This window comes from Tachysurus fulvidraco, chromosome 7 (assembly GCF_022655615.1).
Source record: "Tachysurus fulvidraco isolate hzauxx_2018 chromosome 7, HZAU_PFXX_2.0, whole genome shotgun sequence".
Taxonomy (NCBI): Eukaryota; Metazoa; Chordata; class Actinopteri; order Siluriformes; family Bagridae; genus Tachysurus; species Tachysurus fulvidraco.
In genome coordinates, this window is record NC_062524.1 from 22,217,949 (window position 1) to 22,240,103 (window position 22,155).

The following is a 22,155-nucleotide window of genomic DNA, read 5'->3' on the forward strand; positions in this document are numbered from 1 at the left end:
ACTCATATTGGACCAAAAAATTTGCCAAATGCATTCACCAACAAATAAATCTATGTATTGATATGACTATGTAGTATGTGAAGTGAATAGGATAGATTTAAGGTATATCTTCAAAAAATAATACCAACAAACAAAAGCACTGAATTAGCATGAGGCATACTAGACACAACCGTTCATGTGTATTTATAAGTTCAAAAGCTGCTACATTTAGAAATGTGTGTATCAAGTCACAATTTCTGATAATATAAAGAGAGGATTGGTCATGAGCAATTCTCCTCCCTGCTAACTTTCCAAACAGCTAATGCAGCACTTCTAGCTTTCTTACATCTATTAGCATTACACCTTGTGTGTGTTGTTGCCATTTGTTTTGATATTTTTTTACTGGGATGCACTTATTTCCAGGGTTTTCAGGTCAGTGTAACAAATATTACGTCATCGGGCATGCGTGGCCTATTTGATAATCTAACCCTAACCGTAGTTTTTGGTTATTTGTTTTCGAAAATAGATTAACTGTAAGATAATAAAGCATAATAGATATAAAATATAAAATGTACCTGTATGATAAAATGTTTTTTCCTTCATTATCCATTGTAGGTATGCTCCTTTTTTTTTGAAAGAGGGTGTTTTTCCAAGACCTCCAGAAACACGCCCACTTTACGCCGTGGTAGCTCTCTCTATGGAACCGGGCAGAAATTAAGTGCGTCTCCCCTGGAGTTCTTAGTCGAGCCTGCCATTTATCAGACAATCAAAAAAAAAAGGCTACAAAATAGCCAATCAGAAAATAGCACTATTGTATCTGGGTAAGATTTAACGCAACAAGCAATGAGAAAAAAGCATTTCTTTGAATTGTTCAGAATCATCCTCGTTCACCCTCAGAGAAAACCACTGGAGCTGTGAGCATCACTTTGAGCACAGAACAAGTCATGATCTCCTGTTGTAATGCTACAACAAATTCACAACTTGTTTGACACAAACAATGACATTTTGACTGCTAGAGAAAATTTCCCAGATAATCAGCATCAGTGTTTCATGAATGTCTGTAATTTAGCCAATGGTTTACAGCCTGTTCACTGACAACACCTGCTCAGAACAAGAAGTCTAGACAAGTGGATCTCAAACTGGGGGCCCTGAGATGATGCCAGGCGGCACCGGTTCACTGACATCACCTGCTCCTGCTCTGGACGAGACATTGTCCTCAATCATGACCCTAAAAATGACTGGGCTTGAGCAGAACTGTTTTAAATGGGAGCCAACATTATTAATGGTAAAGGAGCCCAAAAAAGCAACAAACACTTACAATAAACAAACACCAGTCATAATCTCTCTCTCTCTCTCTCTCTCTCTCTCTCTCTCTCTCTCTCTCTCTCTCTCTCTCTCTCTCTCTCTCTCTCTCTCTCTCACACACACACACACACACACACACACACACACACACACACACACACACACACACACACACACACACATACACAAGTTTATAAATGGAATTATGGAATAAATAAACTGTGTTCAATGATCCTTATCAAACACAACACCCCCATTGTTGCATTTTTTTTTTTTTTTTTTTGGGGGGGGGGGGGGTTGAAGATGTCACTCTTGCCTATCTTCAAAACTTGAGGAAACCCTGGTGTACAGTATACTGTCAGAAAAATGAAAACCTACTCTTTACCTGTTAGTGCTAATAGGCCTGGTGAAGTAAAAAAAATACATACATAGCATTGTTTTGAGATTAACAATGCTACAACGATAAAGTTTACAACTTCCTCACAGCAAAGTATTCGCTAAATGTTCAATAAGATAAGCTAAACTTAAATAGCAGGACAGCAAAATAACTTGATTCTTAACTGCTATAATTGTCTAAAATTAAAAGGTTTATGACACAATGTACTGAGTGGGAAAATAATGTTCTCATTGGATTAGCTAAAAGTGAATTTTAATTACTTTTTAATTTTAAAAAATGTATATATTAAAAATTAAGTCAGGATACGTTTCCAGGAAAAAAAAACTATAGCAAGAAAACTTTGCTGTATAAATTTAAATAGATTTTTATGAACAACAGATGTCGCTACTGCACCGTGAGAAACATGAAATACTACGCAAAACTTTTGCCATTATATGGAGGATGATCATTACAGGAATGTGGTTGGGTTGTTAAATTTCATGAATGCCTTGTGTAATGAATTACATGTTGAGCCACTGTGTAGCACATTTGCACTATCCTTAATGCGTATGACGTCGTGCAGCAATGTTTCACCACCACCACCACCACCACCAACAACAACAACAACAACAACAACAACAACAATAATAATAATAATAATAATAATAATAATAATAATAATAATAATAATAATAATAAGTCATCATCATCATCATCATCATGCTACTACCACTACTACTACTACTACTACTACTACTACTACTACTACTACTACTACTACTACTACTACTACTACTAATAATAATAATAATAATAATAATAATATTAATAATAATAATAATAATAATAATAATGATAATGATAATAATAATAATAATAATAATAATAATAATAATAATAATAATAATAATAAGAAGAAGAAGAAGAAGAAGAAGAAGAAGAAGAATAGATAATTTAACTGAACAAAAATGTGATGCTATTTAATACAGGTCTACAATAATCTCTGATATAAATAGCTTGCACTTTTGTGTTCTATTTCAATGTTCAGAAATAAACATATTGAAAGGATATTATGCTGAACTGGCACAATATAAATCCTATATATCTAAAAAGAAAAAAGAAATCCTATATATCTAAAAAGACCAAAGTTATAAGGAACGAAGGAACGTGATTTTTAGCTTTGTGTGTGCGTGTGTATATGCGTGTGTGCGTGAAAGGAAAATTAGTCCGTGGTTGAACAGTGTGTCGTTGTTTATACACTCTTCAGGGGAAATGTTAAATAGTTGGAGTGATCAGCAGCTGTAGTTGCCTCTATAGCGCCGCTGTTCTAAATGCTGAGGGCGGGACCTGACTGTCGGGTTGCCATAACAGGCAATTTCCACTGGCACTTTCACGAGATATGGGACGATGACAGCATTCAGCAAGTAGAGGGATTATATATTCATTTAAATAGAAGCTTGTATGTTTAGTAGAAACTAAGTAAACATAATAAACTTGTAATGATATGATATCAGAGTCCTTATAACGAGGTTATCATGCTTTAAATAGAGTTGGATGGAGAGAGAGAGAGAGAGAGAGAGAGAGAGAGAGAGAGAGAGAGAGAGAGAGAGAGAGAGAGAGAGAGAGAGAGATACAATCTGGCAACCCGAACTGACATCGGCCACAGTCTTGGGACAAGCGCCCTCACATTGCGCTCTAAAGAAGCTTTGACTAAGAAGTCAAATTCTAATATAATGTCACGCAGTGTTCTCGTCCTGAGCATTTTCAACAGACATTCTGACTGACAAACACTTATACAAGCCGCCTCAATAAAAAAAAAAGTGTCAATTTCAGACTGATCACATGTCGGAGAAGAAGGAAAATATAACGGCCATGTAGGCAAAGACCCAGAGCTCAATCATGGTAAGTGCTTCAATCATTAAACTTTTCTGTACAGTATACATACAGTATCAAATGTAAATGTATGTTCCTTTTTAATTACCAGCCATACATGCATATTTCCTGTCTCTTTGTTTTCACAATTTCTATGTATGTATGTTTTTTTTTTATTTTTAAAAATTGTATTTCTGCATTTTGACACCTATTTTGTGCAGAATAAATAGCTCCAATTAAAAATTGACCTGCTCTGATTCAGACTTCCTGTTCTTATCTATAAAGAACATTTGTCTGCAGAGCTGGAATGTGGTTGTTGGTTTGGGAAATCCCCCCATTCTGGCACTAGGGAAATGCATGAAAAAATTTTATAAATTTTACAACTTATGCTTAAGTATATAGTATATAGCTACAGTTGTATAATCACTTTGAATAGCAAATGCAAGCAAATATATTATTAAATATTTATAGGTTGCTTGTAGTGGACTCCTATTAGAGCTTATTATATTATATGAAATAGAGTTGTTGTTTGTTTTTGTTTTGTTTTTTTTGTTTTTTTTTATCTACTGTTTTAAGTTTTCTTATTCATTGTTAATCAAAGATGTAAAAACTGATCCTCACTGTCATGCAGGATCAGAAGGGAAGCTATCCCAGGTCCAGGAGAATTTATTAGTCCATTGACATGCAGAATAGCACCATTCAAAATGGGCTATTTGTCATTTGCAATTCATCAAATAAGGTAGAAATATGGCTATTTTGTGAAATGGTTTGGTCTGCTTGTTTTAACAGTGACAGCTTATATGCCAACTGAAACTTTAATGGTTAATTAAAAACATTTGCATTTATAATCTTTGGCTATTAGTAACTTCCATTTTTGCATAATAAAAATAGAATGTAAGCAAATAATAAATAATGAATTTTTAAGTTGGTTTGTCCTGGGCATTTTTCATCATAGACATGTGTGTACCTGATAATCTGGCAATAAAGTTATATAATATTTCTTCCATTATTCATATAATAATATATATAATATAATAATAAAGTGTCTATTTTAAAAAGACCAAATATTGCAATAGAAACTTTAATATGAATGAAACATTTTAATTTGTGCTGTAAGAAAATAATCAACAATGATAACACAGTCTGTGTTTTATAATCTTTGGCTTCTGGCTGTAGCAAAATAACATGTATGGACGAGACTGGTTAAAGGAAAACCAAAATCTAACAAACCGCTGTTAACCTTTAACACAAAATTTCAATGCAAAAGCTAAAAACAAGAAACTGTTGAAAATAGAAAATGGGGAAAAGGAAGCACAGGGTTTGAGTTAATGTAGACGAAATAAGCTCTATAATGGTGAATCCAGCATTTGGTGTTTGGGACTGGGTGGAGTAGTTTGGCAAAGAGGGAAAGAGAAAGGGAGGTAGAGAGAGAGAGAGAGAGGCCCACTTTATTTTGGGAGACGTAAAGAGCCATGGTTATGGTAGGGGTGATGCTGCATTTTCCATATAGGAAACACAGAACGAGCGAAAGGAGGATGGGAAAATGAGAATGAAATACAAGGAGATCAAATGAAAGATTTTTTTAGTTGAAAGATGGAAAACCCCTACACACAGAAAATAAGTTCATGTACATTGTTTGGAGCATAAAAAGTACAAATGTACCAAAACATGTATCATAGTGAATTATAGCAAAACAATTTTTCCATGAGTATATTTCAGATACATTGTGGTAAAGCACATTTGAGGGAAAAAAAGTTAAGCATCTTGCTGTTTCTTCTGTTTTCCCACGGCCTTTCTCTAGAATCTGCATTCTATCATACCGCTCCTTGCTGTTTTCCTCACATTTTCATTAACTGCTGGCTTGGACTCCCCTCACTCTCTCTTTTTTTCTGTGTCTGTTTGGAGGAGGACTCCAGACTTTTCCGTTAGAAGCTCCACACTTTCAGGCTGGAGAGAAAGAGAGGAAGTTGAGAGGAAAGAGAGGAAGAGCAGAAACCCCCTTTGCATATACACCCTACTGGACAGGCTGCTAGGTCACACACATACTGACCACCCTGCATATGATATTTCCTTGCTAGCAAATCAAACAGACAAGAACACGATGTTTAGGACAATTTCCAGCAAATTAAAAGATACATTCTGAGAAAAATATCTGGAATAATATATCTGGACTCAAATATAAAACAAATAACAGAAATACTTATAAAATCTCTCTGATCAGAGAATTTGCCCAACCATGATGGGCAGATAAAGTAAAGTGCACTTTCCTTAAATTCTATCAGGTTATCAGAGCTTAAATAACAATTGTGTGGTCCTTATCCAACTTTTCTTAACAACATATAAAACTTTATAGAACTGCACAGGCTTTTGTTTGATGAATTCTAAATTGCTTTTCAAGTTTTTGGTCCTTACTCTGGTGAAGTTCTGTCAAAATACTCCCACCTCCTGGTGTTGATCTCACTAACGTTTGTAAAGGTATTTTTATTCAGCATGGAATGAATGGTTCTGTCATCCATCACAGTTTTTGTCTTTGTTTTTTCTCTGGACTTCATGTTACCCTATTGTGTTCCTAAGCTCACTAGTGAAGTCTTTCATTTTAAGAATGTACCAAATAGTTGATTAGGTAACAGCTAGAAATTTAAAAAGTGGTGAAAGTACCCTAAAACCTAATAGTCTGTACTTAATTTCAACTACAATCGATTGTGGTAGAACGTCAACAAGAAAAACTTTGAAATATTGACTTTCTGATTTTCATCCTATTGGTTATAAGTTTTTAAACGCCACATTTGTGTCAGATAGAACACATGACAAATTAATGGATTGCTTCTTGCTGACTTGGAAAAAGCAGTGTCAGTAAAACTGACAAGTGAAACTGTAAATCAATTTCAATCAGAAATCTCTAGCAAAATACAATACATATTGTTGGAAAAGGGCAATAGGGCTCTGGAAACATTTTTCCTCTTTTGCTTTCTCTCTCAGCGAAAAACTAAACTGAAGTAGGTAAAATATGTGGTGGTGGCCTGGGTAAACCTTCACATGATAAAATTATGGCACATATTATGTTTTATGTATTACATATTATGTATTTTTTATTGAATGTATCTAAAAAAGAGAAATTTTAAGCATATTAAATGAAGGGTACCCAAGAAGCATATTTAATTTAATATTAAGATAATAAATATGACCATGAAAACATACTTACGTTATATTAATATTATATTAAAAGTCCCTGTGTTTTTTCTTTTGTATTCTTTGGTTGTTACTATAATTTAGCTTTAGTGACCTAAAGAGTTGCCTCAGGTCATCAAGTGCAAAAATCTGATGAAAAATCTAACTAACTGCTATTTATTGTAGAAACAGTTCATAAACATAATGGACATACTTAATAATAGTAATAATAAAATTGAAGTGTAGGTCACATTTTAAACATAAAAAACATCAGACAATTCTATCAGTCACAATAATTAAAAATAATAGATTCATCAAATCCAACTAAATTGTGTAACTGTGTCTCATGCCCTAGTCATCTGAAGGCTTTCCTCTTTATTTTCCTTTAGAGTGAATCAGTAAACTCTATAGTCTGATTCCAGCAAAACACAATGTGATCCAGAGGCAATCCGAGGAAACTGGAAATATTTGGTGATTTGTATTTAGGCTGTTGAGTTCAGTACATAGTTTGGTGTGCTTGTTTTGTCTGCTACAGAGTTGCTAGTTGTGTGGCATCATAAAGAATGTCTTTGTGCAGAGTTTGAGTTATCAAGCACTGTGAAATGAGTGAACACAGAGCAAGCATCACACTCCAGATTCCTATCTGTTGCACATCCTTAATACACAGTAACATTTCACCACTGGTGTAACATACAATTAACAGTTTGCTGTTAGTAAAGTCAGTTTCAGTTCCAGCTTGATTACCTGATAGACCTAACTTCCTACTGGCTTTTATATTCAGTTCTTGATTCTGATGAAGCCGTCTGCACAGGGATTTGACTTGTATGGTAAATGTGCCATTTTAACAAATTAAAAAAAGTATGGTTCTTTATTAGAAGAGACATTTTATAGCATTTATATAAGGAGTCTCCAGTGGCAGTTTTTTATGACATGGGTAAAAAAGTTTACATTTATGACTTGGGGAAAAAGATTCAAATTTAGCACATGGAAAAGCCTGGGACAGAAGGATTTGCAGATTCTCAGGAACAGCATTGCCTTTTTAAAAATCTAATTAACATAAAGAAAGAGAAAAAAAGGTTTTATAATATAATATACTATAAGTAATAGTAATAGCTAGGACCTGAACTTGTTTTACAGACTTTCCACAAAATTAATTAAATGTATCTATAAACACAAAGAAAGTATGATGTGTCTTGGAAAAGAATAAATGGAAAATGTCACTGTTGGTAAATTGCTGTGGTATAAGAGGAGTAAAATGTGTGTCAATAGAGGAAAATAACTTTGTAATGGTAACATTAGCCATGTTTCATGTCAGGCTGCATCACACTTTCATTCTTTCTCCAATAACAGCAAACTGTATTAAACAGCAGACAAATCTGTGGTGGTCTGTGGAAACCCTTTGGATATCATTGTGAAACAGGCAAAAAATTGTCATATATTTATATTATTCAATATGTTAACATATATTTAACAAACAATGTTTAAACATTTTTTTAATCTAGGCTACTGTCTATCCTTGCTAGCTAAGTGAACTAAGTATAATGTTCTTTTATTAAGCTTTAGTGATCTATATACCACACCATAACTGTCCGAGTTAATCAGAGGAAATAATACAAAATGATGATAATTCTTGTGTTTAGATGCAGCGAGTAAGTTTTGTTTGATGTGACGAACACTGAGGTGAATGATGCCGATAAGTGTGAACTCACTTTTTTATTCCAGAGTGATAACTCTTTAGATTTTGCCACTTTATCCAAAAGTAGTTTAGATTATTAATAAAGTAGGCCAAGTAGCTTTCAGTGGAATTGATGATATTGTTAATTATGTTTCTTTTTTCACTTTTGGATGTAACTAGATTTTTTATAAATTTAACTTTTTTTAAGTTACATTAAAAAAACTTTGTACAGTTCAGGAAACCCGTTGTGTTTAGACTTATCTAGTCCAAATTTGACCTTATGAAGGGATTCCTAGGCTCCTACGCATATTTTGTGTTTGATTTTTTTTATTACTGATTATGTAAAGTTCTCCCTAATGGACACAGATGTTCGGACCATTCTTATGTTCAATTTCAGTATTATTTTGTTACCAGCAGGCCCTTTACTTATGTCTACATGATTATAACATTTAGCTAGATGGCCACATAGCATACTGTATGGTTCTGTTTTGGCCTGAGATATATAGCTAGTAATCTGATCATTTCAGACCAAAACATGAAACAAGAAAAAGCTATTACAGTGTGCTGTGTCTTACTGTTTAGGCCACGTTTTAGCCTCCATACTGCTTTCATCATGCTATCCTTCTGCTTTTACTTTCTTTCCTACCACTTTCCCCATAGCATTTGTTTTTCTTTTCCTCTATTCCCACTCGTTCTTGGCCTTGCATAAAACACTCTTTTCCTGGCTAGTTTTCCCTAGTCATCCCTCACTTTTTTCCACCCCCTTTTCCCCGTTGCTCTTTTTTTGACCTGCCAGCCAAAACTCCACTAGACCTCTATACTTTTTCAGAAAATGTCTCACTATAATTATTGTCAGATGATTTTTAAGTGAGAGGAAGAGATGAATAGAGCAGGGGAGAGTGTGAAGCTCAGGGAAGTGGGGAGAAGTAAAAATAATAAAAGAGGAAGAACGCTGGAAAAATTGAGAAAATATTTTGAGTTGCTGTGACAACTGGGCTGCATGACACTAGAGTTTGCAGGTTTCTTCTAGAGTTTATAGATGTTGTGTGCGTGTTTGTTTTGATGAGAGGGATTAAAGGTCACTGTAACTGCTTGAAAGTACACAAAAACCATTTGGTCTTCAGGAAGTTTTTGACAGCCTCTGGAACACACAACAGGAAATTGCATCTGTATGAGAGACGAACAATCTGCCGTGCACCATTTTGGTCATATACATAATATTTTTATATTCTTTTTCATGATTGGTTTATCTCAGGGTTCGGAAGCAGTGGAGGACTGTGTTCAGGGGGCGCTCTCCTCTCTCTATCCACCATTTGAGAGCACTGCACCCCCTCTTCTTTCCCAGGTCAGTGATTCTCTCAAATATTCAATAACTGTGGAAATACTGGAAATGTCACAGGAAAACACTTTTCATACCTGAAAATATATTGGAAATTATATATATATATTATATTTTCTTTTTTTTTTTTTTTTTTTAATTATCCTCTTGAAAAAATCATGGTTCATAATGCAGATGGGTATCCTTCAATAACTCTGTCCTAAATCATGGAGTGTTTATTATGCTACATCATTTATTTACATCATAGTACCATTTTTATGTCTGTTGTCTCTGTGTGGCTTCAGGTTTTTTCTGTCTTGGAGTCCACCTATCAACACGACAGTTTAAGGTATCTGTTGGATTTCTTTATCCCAGCCAAACATCTTCTGCACAGACTCCAGCAGCATGCTTGTGTAAGTATGCACACTCACCCAACAATAGTAAATTGTTTCATTCATATAACACATGGGTGCTCAAATTCCATTTTATTGGAAGGAGTCTCTGCATCAGCACTTTGAAACAGTACAGTATGTATTCTGCCACAGGAGTTTCTAGGACACAGGACTTTCCAGTTTCTCTGTATAATGATAAGCTATATTTTTGTCTAAAATAAGAGGAAAAAGATTTTATTCTTGAGAAAGAATGACTGTTTATAGGTGCATGGCCTTCGTGCTAACAGGAAATAGTTTTAGGACATTCCACAACAACTGTAAACAGAGAACATAAAGTAGAGAAAGTCATTGGACAATAAATAGACAAATAAAATCATTAGCAAATTGGCATTATTGTATGATTACCAGTCTAAGAGGAATGAAACACTTTGGTATGTGCTGTTATAAGAATGTAATAACTGTTACTAGATACTAGAATAACTGTTTTATTCCATACGCATACAGTACATCACTCAATGAATCAAACAATATGCTGCATATTGTTCTTTATGTCTGTATTTTCATGAAAATTTCGAACACTCGAATATTACTTTGATTTGCTATTCAAACATTCAGTCTTCTATCACTCATGGTAATGTTTGAAACAGTGTCTTACTCAAACGCGCATACACATATTCCTGATGCTTTTACACAGGTACATATGCACATAACACTGTATGATCACTTAAGGGGTTCTTTCAATTCTCCAACTCACATTTTCTGCTGGCTATGTTTTCATTGTCGCGATGAGGAACTGACTGGGACGAGAGCTATGAGTCATGTCTATAATTCTTACCATATGTGTGTCTACGAGAGAAGGGGGGTGGAGGAAAAGGGGCTTGACTGCTACTTGTGTGAGAAAGAAGTTAAGAAAGGGAAAAAGAGAGCAGAGAGAGAGAGAGAGAGAGAGAGAGAGAGAGAGAGAGAGAGAGAGAGAGAGAGAGAGAGAGAGAGGGGACAGTCTGGGGCTATAGAGGATTTATTGAGAAATAGGGGGAGGGTTAAAGTAACTGAATACTGAGGCAGACATTGAGAAAGTGGAACTGAGGCACTGAGGCAGAGAGTGACTGTTGTGGAAGAAACTTAATTGAAGGATTCAAATAAAATGACTAGAGACATGGAAAGTTTCCTTTGAATATGTTTTCATATCACAAAATGAGTTTGTGAATGGGGAGAATGTGACTGGTTAATTGAAAATGAAGTAAACTGAGCATCCGGAATAACTTTGATTGTTTATAATGAGTGAAGAGAAAGATCTGTAACATGAAACAAGAAGGGAGAAAAGTAAATGATGTTCGGGGAATTTGGCTTGCAAGCTGGGACTTTTGTGATATTTGCTGTTATTTTTTAGTACTGGCTCCTTACTTTGTTTGAAAAGGCGTCTGCTGGTAAAGTGGTTCAATGAAAATTTTCTGAAAGGAAAGATGGAGAAAATGCTGAAAAACACAAAGGGTGTTTAAATCTCTAAACATGTTCTAGTGTTTCCGGTGGTCCAGAACCAAATTTCTTCTACTTTAATTTCTTAAACATGATTATTTAATATTATTTTTTCTGGTATGAGAAGGTTTTAATTTTTACTGAAATAGTACAGTAAGTATAGTATATCTCGTATTGTAATAGTACAATAAACGTCAAAGATGAACATACATGTTCAGATATCCAGAGAGGAAACGTTTTTTATTCATGGTTTAAACAAAGAAAGGCCAATTTTTTTTTGCTGTAATCAAGCATTGGAATACAATTTTGCTACAATGCTCTTTTTTCAGTCTCAGTATTTGGGCTGCTTGTTCCTGCACTCGGGTTGGCCCCTGTGTTTGGGTGAGAAGGTGGTAGTTCAGCTTTCTACTCTTGACTGGAGGCTCTTGCGAAGCAATGACTTCTACCTTCAGGTGGTACCTTTTTCCACACGCTGTCCCCGCCTGGCTCTCAAGTGTCTAGCTTTGGGTGGACGCAATGTCCAGGAGGTCCTGGTACCTGAATCCCAGCACCCTCTGGTGTTTACGGCAGAGTGGCTGCACTGCATCAATAAGGAACGGGGATGCAAGAGAGAAGGTGAGCTTGATATTTTTATAGTTAAATAAGGTTATAACATACTGTACTGTATATAGATACAAAGCAAAACATTTTCTTTTATGATATTGCTTCATATGCATTCATTCTTCTGTAACTCATCTCTGTTACCAATTAAGCACCTGTTTTACTTTTACAATTTACTGGAACTAATTACTATTCTCTGTGTATATTAAAGCTGTGAAATTCGAAGTGAAGTTTGTATTTTGAAGTTAATGTTAATATTTGAATTACTTAAAACAAGTTTTTCTAACCACAGAGTGGCAACAAAATATTTAACAGGCCGATAAGAAAGAAGGGGAGGGATGAAGGGGTATCATAACACTTTGTCACACCAAAGACACATCCTTGAGTGTGTGGATAGCTGCAGTACAGTAATTCCTCAAGGTTGTTGAATGATGCCTCTAAATGTGTGGAATCAGTCAGTTGGTTACTAAATCAATTGACAATTATTTGGTACCTGATGCTAAATGGTTAAAAAAATTTAGGATTATCTTCTTTCCAAAAAGTGACTTATTTGTTTGAAAGCCATTAACTTTATTTTCTTTTTTAGGTGGAGGTGGTTTAGATACTTGTCTGGTTAGTACTTCTGATGGTGTGGTACGTATTCCGTGGGACGAGGTTGTTTACCCAAAATTGCTACACAACCCCACTGACCTGGTGCATCCCTCCACAAATCCCCCTGCCCATGACTACCTTTCTCCAAACACTGGGAGTCTGGGATGGTGCTCTTCTTCTGCAGATCCTGACACCTGGTCCTGGGATGAAGAAGATGATCTTCCTCCAGATGGTGATGAGACTGATATTGACTCCACTCTGCGGCGCCTAAGACAGTCCAGTGATGGATGCGGGGATTATGTGGAGCTCCTGGAACCTCGAGGAGGTCCGGATGGTGGCACTGATTCCAAGCAGCGCTATTTGGAGATGCATGGGATCTGCAAAACCAAAACATTGCCTTTGTGCAGGCGAAGCAAGGCCATTCGAATTCGGCGGGGAAAGGCTTGGGGGTACGCAAAGACAGAGCTCGGTGGAAGGACAGGGAGCTTGCGTAGGAGGGACAGCAACAGCAGCGGGAAGAATAGTGGAGGTTCTCGCAAGGAATTGGTCAACTCTAGACCCCCGCCACGAGTCATTGATTTGGTTCGAGAGAGACAGTCATCCCCACAGTGCATTCAGGACTTAGATGGATGTGTTGGAGATACAGTAGTTTTGGATAACCGGGAACTTTATTTAGAAGGTCCATCCAAGGAGAGGAGGCCTGGTGTGGGTGAGGAGAGGAGAGGAGCTGGAACCACACTACCCTGGGAAGAGCGGCATAGAGGAAGGGGCAGCACTAGTGATCTAAGCTCTAGAAGTAAATACATCACTGAAATAGACACTCATACAACAGGAAATATAGGGGCAGAGCAATCGGATCAGGATCAAGGATTCCACTCAGACTGTGTTTTTGAGGATGATAAGTCACTGACTGAAGGAGAAACATTGGCTAATGTGACAGCAGGCATAAATAACGTGTCTCATTTCAGCAGACATTTGCCAAATGGATCAAAAGCAAAGCTTAACACACAACCAGATTCATCTCAAAACAGGGAGTTAAACTCTTCTTACAATGTTAAAAACACAAACAAAATCTCAGGAAACTCTGAAGGACAGAAAGGAAAATGTAACCAAAATAGGAAACTGGAAAAAAATCTTTCTCAAACAGGTACTGACAACACTGCTGGTGAAACACAAGTTGGGAAATTGGAGGAACGTGTGTGCCCCAAGGGAAAGGATGTCAAAGTGGGAGGATTTCGAGCACCCAGGTATAACATCACCAGAGGTGGATAGAGTAGGCAAAATATACTTCAATAAAATAAGAGTAAAGTATGAAAAAAGATATATCAACCATAACCGACCTAAGTATGAGAAAAACTGTCAAAAATACATACAGTTTTTTTTCGACTTTAGTGATTGAGTTCCCATTTTACATCACAGCTTATACAGTATGAAGTTATACTCCATAAAGTCATTTTATTCTTTTAAAAAAACTAATAATAATAATAAAATGTGTTTTCTGAACAAAAAGTTCAGAATTATAGCAAAGCCATAAGATTAAAAATATAATTATAACATTATAAATATAATATAAAATGTAATGAAAATCAAATGCAATGTAATGTTTCTAGAAGAAAAAAAAAAACATTAAAAAAACGAAGCAAAAATGATCAGCCAAAACATTACAATTCTGTTAAAGGTTTAACAAGTTACAGTACTACCCACATCTGAATACTCCACAAGCATGGGTTAAATAAAACCTACGACATGTTTTATTTAACTTATTTGTTCTGTTATTATTTAAATTAAAATTTTATATTTTTTTCATGAATAATAATTATAGTCACATAAATATAGTGTATGCCTTTTCTATTCCTCTTTTCAGACTGTATGTGTCAGTAGTGTATCTTCAATATTTACTCCAGGGTTAAGATGTACTTTGGCAAGTGTATTACCCAAAGGCCAGGAGCACAATCAGCATTCCAGTACATCTTCAGGGTGTTCAGAGTACTATGCAGGCCACTTGAGTTCTTCCACTTCAACTTGTATATCGTTATATATCGTTGTGTACAGAAGCATTGTCATGCTTTGGTCTTTTAGTTCTGGTGAAGGAAAATCTAAATACTGCAGCATAGAAAGATATCTTAGACAATTTTGTGACAATTTAGGGAAGACCCACATAAGGGTGTGATGGTCAGCCGCCCACAATTTTTTTTGCCATATACAGTAGTATAGAGTAATGGCAGTAGTATATAGCAGTATGGCATTGTGTAATTATTTCATGTTTTTTGTTTTATTTATTTGGTCATAGGAGAAGAAGGAAAGCTAGAGGGGGAAGAGGGAAGGGTAAATCTGGTGGCCGTGGCAACCCTAAAAACAAGGAAGATCTCAGTTCCTCAAAGGGTCAGAAGAAAGCAAGTCAACTAGCTGAAACATCTAATTCATTGGCTACATCAGCTGCCTGCAAACACAGTCATTCAGATGAGGGTAAAAATACATTAAAGAAGATAGTGAATGGTCATGAAGCAGACCCTAATTCTGCCGATGGAGATGGAGGTATGTTAGAATCTAATAACTCACAGGGTTGTTGTCATACATTTGGGCTTGCAGTGCATTAACATCTGTTAATTGGCAGAAAAACAACCAAAAGGCCATCCAGAAATCGTCCCAGATGCTGAAACTCAATCAGACTCAATTTCACTTGATAAGTCAACAGAAGCCACAGTACCATCTGCACCTTCTGACCTATCAAAGGCACCATCTCCAAAAGCCTCTTTTCTGCTTAGAGATTTAAACGAAGATCTGCTCCAGTCAGGAAAGTTCATAATCACGGGTAAACTGGATATGATTTTCAGAATATGATCTTGTTTCTAATTTGCTGTATTTGATCTTTACCTTGTGTGTTTCTTCATCTGTGTGAAGGTACTGTGGATAGACTCGGGCGCGGGTTGGTTATTACAGAAAAACACATTCCTGATGATGCTCATCATCTCAATGACATTGTACAGCTATTATCCTGTTATTACTCCATTACCAGGTAACTTACAACATATACGCCAAATTTTAACATTTAACACTAAAAACATTTTAAATAATAATATATAAAAAATATAAATATTGAAGATAATGAACAAAATACTTGAGAAAGACCATATACAATGGGACTCCAGTGTGGTGTTAACCAATAAAAATACTGAAATTTGAACATGAAAACAAAATGTTAATTTTTTTTTCTTTCTTTTTTTAACCCAAATAACTGATGAAATAATGCACGGTTATTATAAACTAATCCAGGATTGTGACCAAGACTTAATAAGGCCTTAAGAGATCAAGACCATAAGAACATGCTGATTTTCACATGCTCTTTAAAGACAAATACATTAAACTCAGTCTAACCATATTTCACAAAATCCCTGTATTCTTGAGTGTAGTTTCCTGTTTATCCCCACATTTGTCCATATGTGGGCATTAGTCCAGTACCCTTGCTTAAAATGATCTAACATTCCTAATTTGGAGTTTTGTTTTTGCTTTTTATATTTTTATCATAATTATTTTTAAATACCAGACCAGCTGCTAGAGAAAAGGGTTTGACGGTGCTGGTGGACAGTAGGCAGGCTTCTCCTTCAGAGCTTTGCTTCTCTGCCTTGAGGTCATTCAAGGTGAGACATTGTTTTAGTAGGATACAGTTGTTGTTTATATGTACAAGACTATGTGTCTATACATTTTATATATGTGTTTTCAGGCTCAGGTACCAGCAGGTCTTGGCTGTGTTCTAATTCTTACAGAGGAAGAGCAAGAATCAGGCCCATATAACCTGGATGGAATAGAGGTGTGCCACATAACTGTACTTAGCATGATAATAGTAATAAACACACACACACACACACACACACAATGTGACATAATGAACCATGTGGTTTTAAATTGTTCTCTTTCTTTGTACTAATTAAGGTACACACAGTAAAAGGAACTGGAGTCCTTCAGCAATATGTGGATAGACAGCAGCTGACTATAGATATGGATGGAGACTTTGAGCACTCACATAATGACTGGTTAACATTCAGACTGGTGAGAATTCACTCAGTTTAAAACAGTTTACCCGATGTGTAACTGCTAAACTGTATTCAATCTTATTCAAAAATACATAGGATATTTCAGTAACCTTAGTTAATTTCAACAGAGGAACTAAAATTAGGAAGCTAATTTTACACCAATTACATCACAGCACTGTGATTCAAATCAAAGGTTTATATAAAAATACTCATTCTAATATAGTAACTGTTAATTCATGTGGTGATTCCAGTGGCTACGCCACATAAACAGATAACAAAATTATGTGCCATTGTTCATGTGGTTGTTGATATACTGTCATTTTAGTGTGATATGTTTATATAACATTTTTGTGGCAGTCTCCAGTGTCAGTGCTTCTTAACAGTCAGATTTCATGCTACTGTATATTTCATTTCATTAGATATATTGATGTGTATTTCAAGTTTTCATTAGAATAAGGAGGACTTTGCTTGAATGAATAAAAAACAATTGAATCAACAAATTGTAGTGATACTGTATACATCCAGTAGACTATATCATGACACTTCATACCACCCAGCCATTCATAATTTTCCTATAACATCATGTCCTGTAATGTTTTATTTGGACTTCCTACAACTAGAGTTGTTGCACTGAATTTAGGGTAATCAGTGAAAACCACTCTTAAAATTAAAATTTGTTTTGAGACAATGTCAGTTGTTAAAAGTGCTATAGAAATAAATTGAAATATAGCTTAGCTCATGATATATCTAAACCAACAGCAGAAATACCTTATAAACACTTAATGGATTCCTCTTTGTATGTGCAGAGTCTGGAACAGCTAACTGAACGCTGTGAGAGTGTTCTCTCTCTATTGGATGTTGCACTAAAGTCTATGGGTGAAGAACCACTGCCTGACTGTATTAAGGTAATATAACAATACAGTCCATTCACAAAGTGTTTAAAACCTGTTCTGACTGATTTTCTGCATTACAGCCTCATGTTCAATTTTTTTCTCACTCAGATACTAATGACACGTAATTACAACCAAGTCACACTGGTTGGTCATAATTTTTGTCAACAGCTCAGTATTATGGAGATGGTTACCTCTGAGGCCTTATACTTGCTTTTAATGATGTGAATGCATATCGAAGATGGCTGCCCTTTCTATCTGGTAGCTTGTGCATGTCTTCAGAAACTAAAGCCATTTCTGTGTTGTACAGTACACCCGTAAAATGTGGGGAAAGTATTGCATTATGTGACAGGGCGAAGAAAACTAACTAAATATACAAGTGTTGTGTCTCAAATTGCACACTTTGTGTTCTACCAACAGGTTTTTACTATTTTAGAATGTGTAAAACCTTTAAGGTAGTTTTAAAACTGTTTTTAGTTCAGTAAATAATTTGAACTTAAGGTCATCATTTTCTATTTGAGGTGCAGATTATGCATCTTAATGACAGTGGATAGTTTTACAATGCTGTGCAATTGTTAAACATTTTACATTTTGACATGGAAGCCAGGTTGACAGTGATGTTTTGGCTCTGAAATGCCATCTAGTGGAGGTTGCTTTTAATTTTCCAGATGTACATACTGTTGTAACAAATGCAGGCAAGCATGCAAATCTGGAAACAGCAACCTCAGTATGCACAAATCATGATCTGTCAAATGAGACCTTTGCATCTTTTGTTTCCACTTCAGTCTGTACCACTAAGTGTTGAAAAGCACAAGCAGCTGATGACTGGTGTTCTGTCTGACCCACGGTTGACAGAGCTGCAAAGACGGGGTGGAGCTTGGCTGGCTGGACTGGCTAATGAAACGTCCAGATTGGCTCATAGGTCACCAGACTGCAGGTAGCCATAGAGCCTGAATTAAATGAATGGAAACAGTATGTGACTAATTTATTTTCCATCTGTATTTATGATGAATCATGTGCCCTAGACCAAATTTGTGTTCTGGCCCAACATTTTTGGATAATAGACACTTCTTGTAATCTTGTAATTCTGTTTCTATTTCTGATGTTTCATATTTTAAGAGCTGCCTTCGCTGCAACCTCCAGTCTCTATGACAGCATTGATGATTCTCTCCATCGCCTGGTGCGTGTTTCTAATCAGAGAAGTCATGACATGGAAGCACTCAGTAGACTGTCAAATCTAGTGGACAAACTGGAAAAGGTGCTTGAGATATTTCTAAATTTGTGGAACTTTATTCTGTAGACCAGTTTGTAAATCTTCTATAGATAGCAATTCTCTCTCATCCTTAGTTTGAGACAGAAATAGATCATGTGCAGGAGCAACTGGAGGAATATAAGGATCCGCCACTCTCACTAAGCCGACTCTTACTCAAACAGCAGAAGTTCAAAAGCTTCAGGGAATCTGCTATGGTAAGTGTGTTTGTGTTAAACAATGAAATTATAGCAGTTCTGTCACTGATGACATTGTGCATGTGTAGGAACTTCACAGTGAGACACTAGTGGTGCTGGGGGAAATCGAGAGCTGGTCTGAGCTGGAATGGGGAGGCCTTACTGAAGTCCTTAAACGACTTCCACAGATCCGAGAGAAAGTGAGAGGAATGTCTCACTGCCTGTCTGACTGTTGGACCCAACTGGACAATACACAGAGACTACTGTCCACCCTTACTGAGGTACCACATGCACATACACCATATAACCACACACCTCTATAATATACAAGCATTTATATTAAAACCCCTTCCATTTACAGGCCTCCCAGTGGTGTGATGTGGTCTCTTCATCCTCTCCCAATTCCTCGCCTTCCTCTCCTTTGTCCTCACTCCCTCCTATTCCTCCATCCCGTTTCCAAGACGCACGAGCTTTGGCCGTTGAGCTTGGTGGCGGTGCATTGTTAGACATGTGGGCCCAGACTCTGGAGCGTTACCAACGCACACTAACACAATTCAAGACACGCGTTCTTCAGGCTGATCGAGGCATGCCCACCAACCAGGGTCAGGATCCCAATGTGGCTGTGGCACAGACACCTAAAACATCTGTTTCCAGTGTCACAAGTTTGTGGGAGATAGAGGGAGAGGGAGATGGAGAGTGGTGTGGAGGAGTAGGAGAAGGAGGGCTGCAGCCTTGGGGCTCGCTGGCCTCATTGTTCCGTCCACAGAACTGCTCTACACTAAAGATAGGAGAAGAGAAGAAGAAGGAGGGAGCTGCAGGGGCTGCTGGGGGAGGGAAGTTCCTGCAAAACTTGCTAAACCCAAGCAAAAAAAGTGTGAGTGGTAGTTTCTACAAGTCTGTAAGAGTGGTTGTTGTGTTGTTAAGAGAATGCATCACAGTGAAACAAGAGGCTTTGTGTTTGTGCAGAAATTGGACAATTACATTAAATTCATCAATCCATCACTTGAGTTTACCAATCAAAACATAACCGGAACAAAAATATCACTATCAAAACACTAGCAAAAAATATTTCACATCAGAAATCACCAAAGAAGGAGAGTGTGCTCAGAAAGTAATGTTAAAAATGTAAGCGTTTAACAAGACATTAGGTGAAAAAAAGACAGGTGAGCACCCACTGGTAGAGCAGTAATGGTTGAGGCAGAGGCAATTCCTGCAGCCTCATTACGTTCCTCAATGCAGGGTAGATCTAGATTGATATACTCAACCTAATTGTGTAGTTTGGCATGGAGTCAGAATAATGCTAGGTTGTGCTTGTGAGGTATAACAGGACATACTGTACAAGGAGAACTGATAAGTGAGTGAGCACACAGACATCTCCACTGACCAGAGGCTCAGGCATCGACAGGACAGCACCTGGAACCACTTATTAAAAGACTAGCCGGAATATTTTTAGAATAATCTCCATTATTATTTTTTTTATTTATTTAAAAATACAATTTTCTGTTTGTAATTAGAATTTGACAAAATTGTATAAGTTACTTGGGTTTTTTATAGTGGAATTTTTGCTTCAATTTTTAATACACCACATCATCACACTGAATTTTTCTGTCTGCATGCAAGTTGTATAATTGCCCTTCCTTCCACAGCAAATGAGCTTTGATTTTCCTTCACCTCACTTAGCCCACTGAAGCTCCTCTGCCTCCTAAACCACCTCGGAGGCGTCACCCAAGCTTCGACCTCCAAGCCCTGCTCGCACCCCGTCGTTCAGCTGCAGCTGCACCAAAGCCAGCAGAGGCTCCACTTGCCACAAGCAGCCGCTCATCTCCCCTGTCCTGGCTGGGAAGGAAAGCTGTAGCTGAGCCTATCCTCATGGCAGGGATTGCCACAGCTGTACCAGGATGGAGGGATGAGAAAGTTGGAGGGGGTGTAGGAGGAGGTGGTGTGTTGATCCGTGGTGTGGAGGTCAGCAGTAAAGAGGTGGCAGATCATACAGGGCTCACCAGACAGCATGTACTTCTCGGCCGGACTGATAGAGAGACAGGAGCTGAGAGGCCTGGAACTACAGCACAGAGGTATGCATGTGTTTTATAGATTGTATCCATGTAAGGTGTACAGCTTGACTTCTGTATATATATTAGGAATGCCACTGAAGACACTTTTTGAAAAAATGATGTTGAGCTTGACTGAAAAATAAAAACACTAAACAAGTACTTTGCAGTGTCTAAAATGAATTTTAAAGTTAACGATAATTAGAAAGTGATTATTGTATAGCACCTTCAAAGATGGTGATTCCAGTCAAGCCATGCTAGACGATCATAGGGAGCATGGCACAGAGCAGGATGTGATAAGTGCTTTAACACAAACATAGATCTTTTTGGCTCATGTGTAGATCAGCTAGGAAGGAATTGGAGAAATCTTGTCTTGATCAAATACTGGAAAACCATCTAAAGAGTTTCTGTGGTTACACATGTACAGACTCTCTTTTTGTTTTTAATAGACAAACCCTGTATAACCAAGACAGATTAGTCATGTGAGGCAAGGAGTTTAGGTTGCTGTCCAGGACCACCTCAAGGTTGTGTGCAGTAACAGATGGTGGATAACAGCACACAGCTGTTGTCGGTGTAGTCGGTACATGATTAGAAATCTTCTAAACAAGTGTCCAAACAAGGTGGATAATCCCAGTTAAATGTTGTATGGAACATCGTTTTCCTATATTAGCTAGAAAGTAAACAGGTCTACTGAATTGCATGTAACTATCTAGTGTCAACATCTTAACTAGAACAGACAAGCAGCAAGCTTTTCCCCAAGTTCCTAATAGCTACAGTAAAACCTTGTATATATGCACACTTAATTTTCTATCTTAGACAAATGGTTTGTGAAAGTATTGCATGTTTGCCAGCCTCCTCCCTATGTTTGCCTATACACTATTCCTTTTCATCTTTAGCTGGTTGTAGCGCACTATAACAGAACACCAGTTGAAACCAAGAAAGCAGACATGCACAAATAAGTAAGGGGGCTGACAGTTTAGTCAGACAT

The 22,155-nt window shown here is 36.8% G+C and overlaps 1 protein-coding gene across 2 annotated transcripts in view; it reads left to right on the top strand.

Annotated features, from left to right (window-relative positions):
- The first annotated feature begins 3,269 nt into the window (after positions 1 to 3,269).
- Positions 3,270 to 22,155, top strand: part of arhgef40 (Rho guanine nucleotide exchange factor (GEF) 40) — a 30,423-nt gene continuing 11,537 nt past the window's right edge. For both annotated transcript variants that reach the window (XM_027134985.2, XM_047816302.1), the window contains exons 1-18: positions 3,270 to 3,562; positions 9,631 to 9,720; positions 9,999 to 10,106; positions 11,891 to 12,176; positions 12,748 to 13,999; positions 15,043 to 15,287; positions 15,367 to 15,564; positions 15,654 to 15,768; positions 16,297 to 16,390; positions 16,474 to 16,560; positions 16,683 to 16,799; positions 17,590 to 17,688; positions 18,459 to 18,610; positions 18,793 to 18,931; positions 19,021 to 19,140; positions 19,209 to 19,400; positions 19,481 to 19,993; positions 20,800 to 21,191. In XM_027134985.2, coding sequence (XP_026990786.2) covers positions 3,560 to 3,562; positions 9,631 to 9,720; positions 9,999 to 10,106; positions 11,891 to 12,176; positions 12,748 to 13,999; positions 15,043 to 15,287; positions 15,367 to 15,564; positions 15,654 to 15,768; positions 16,297 to 16,390; positions 16,474 to 16,560; positions 16,683 to 16,799; positions 17,590 to 17,688; positions 18,459 to 18,610; positions 18,793 to 18,931; positions 19,021 to 19,140; positions 19,209 to 19,400; positions 19,481 to 19,993; positions 20,800 to 21,191 — 4,202 coding nt within the window. In that variant the 5' untranslated portion in view covers positions 3,270 to 3,559. The remainder of the gene's footprint in view (positions 3,563 to 9,630; positions 9,721 to 9,998; positions 10,107 to 11,890; positions 12,177 to 12,747; positions 14,000 to 15,042; positions 15,288 to 15,366; positions 15,565 to 15,653; positions 15,769 to 16,296; positions 16,391 to 16,473; positions 16,561 to 16,682; positions 16,800 to 17,589; positions 17,689 to 18,458; positions 18,611 to 18,792; positions 18,932 to 19,020; positions 19,141 to 19,208; positions 19,401 to 19,480; positions 19,994 to 20,799; positions 21,192 to 22,155) is intronic.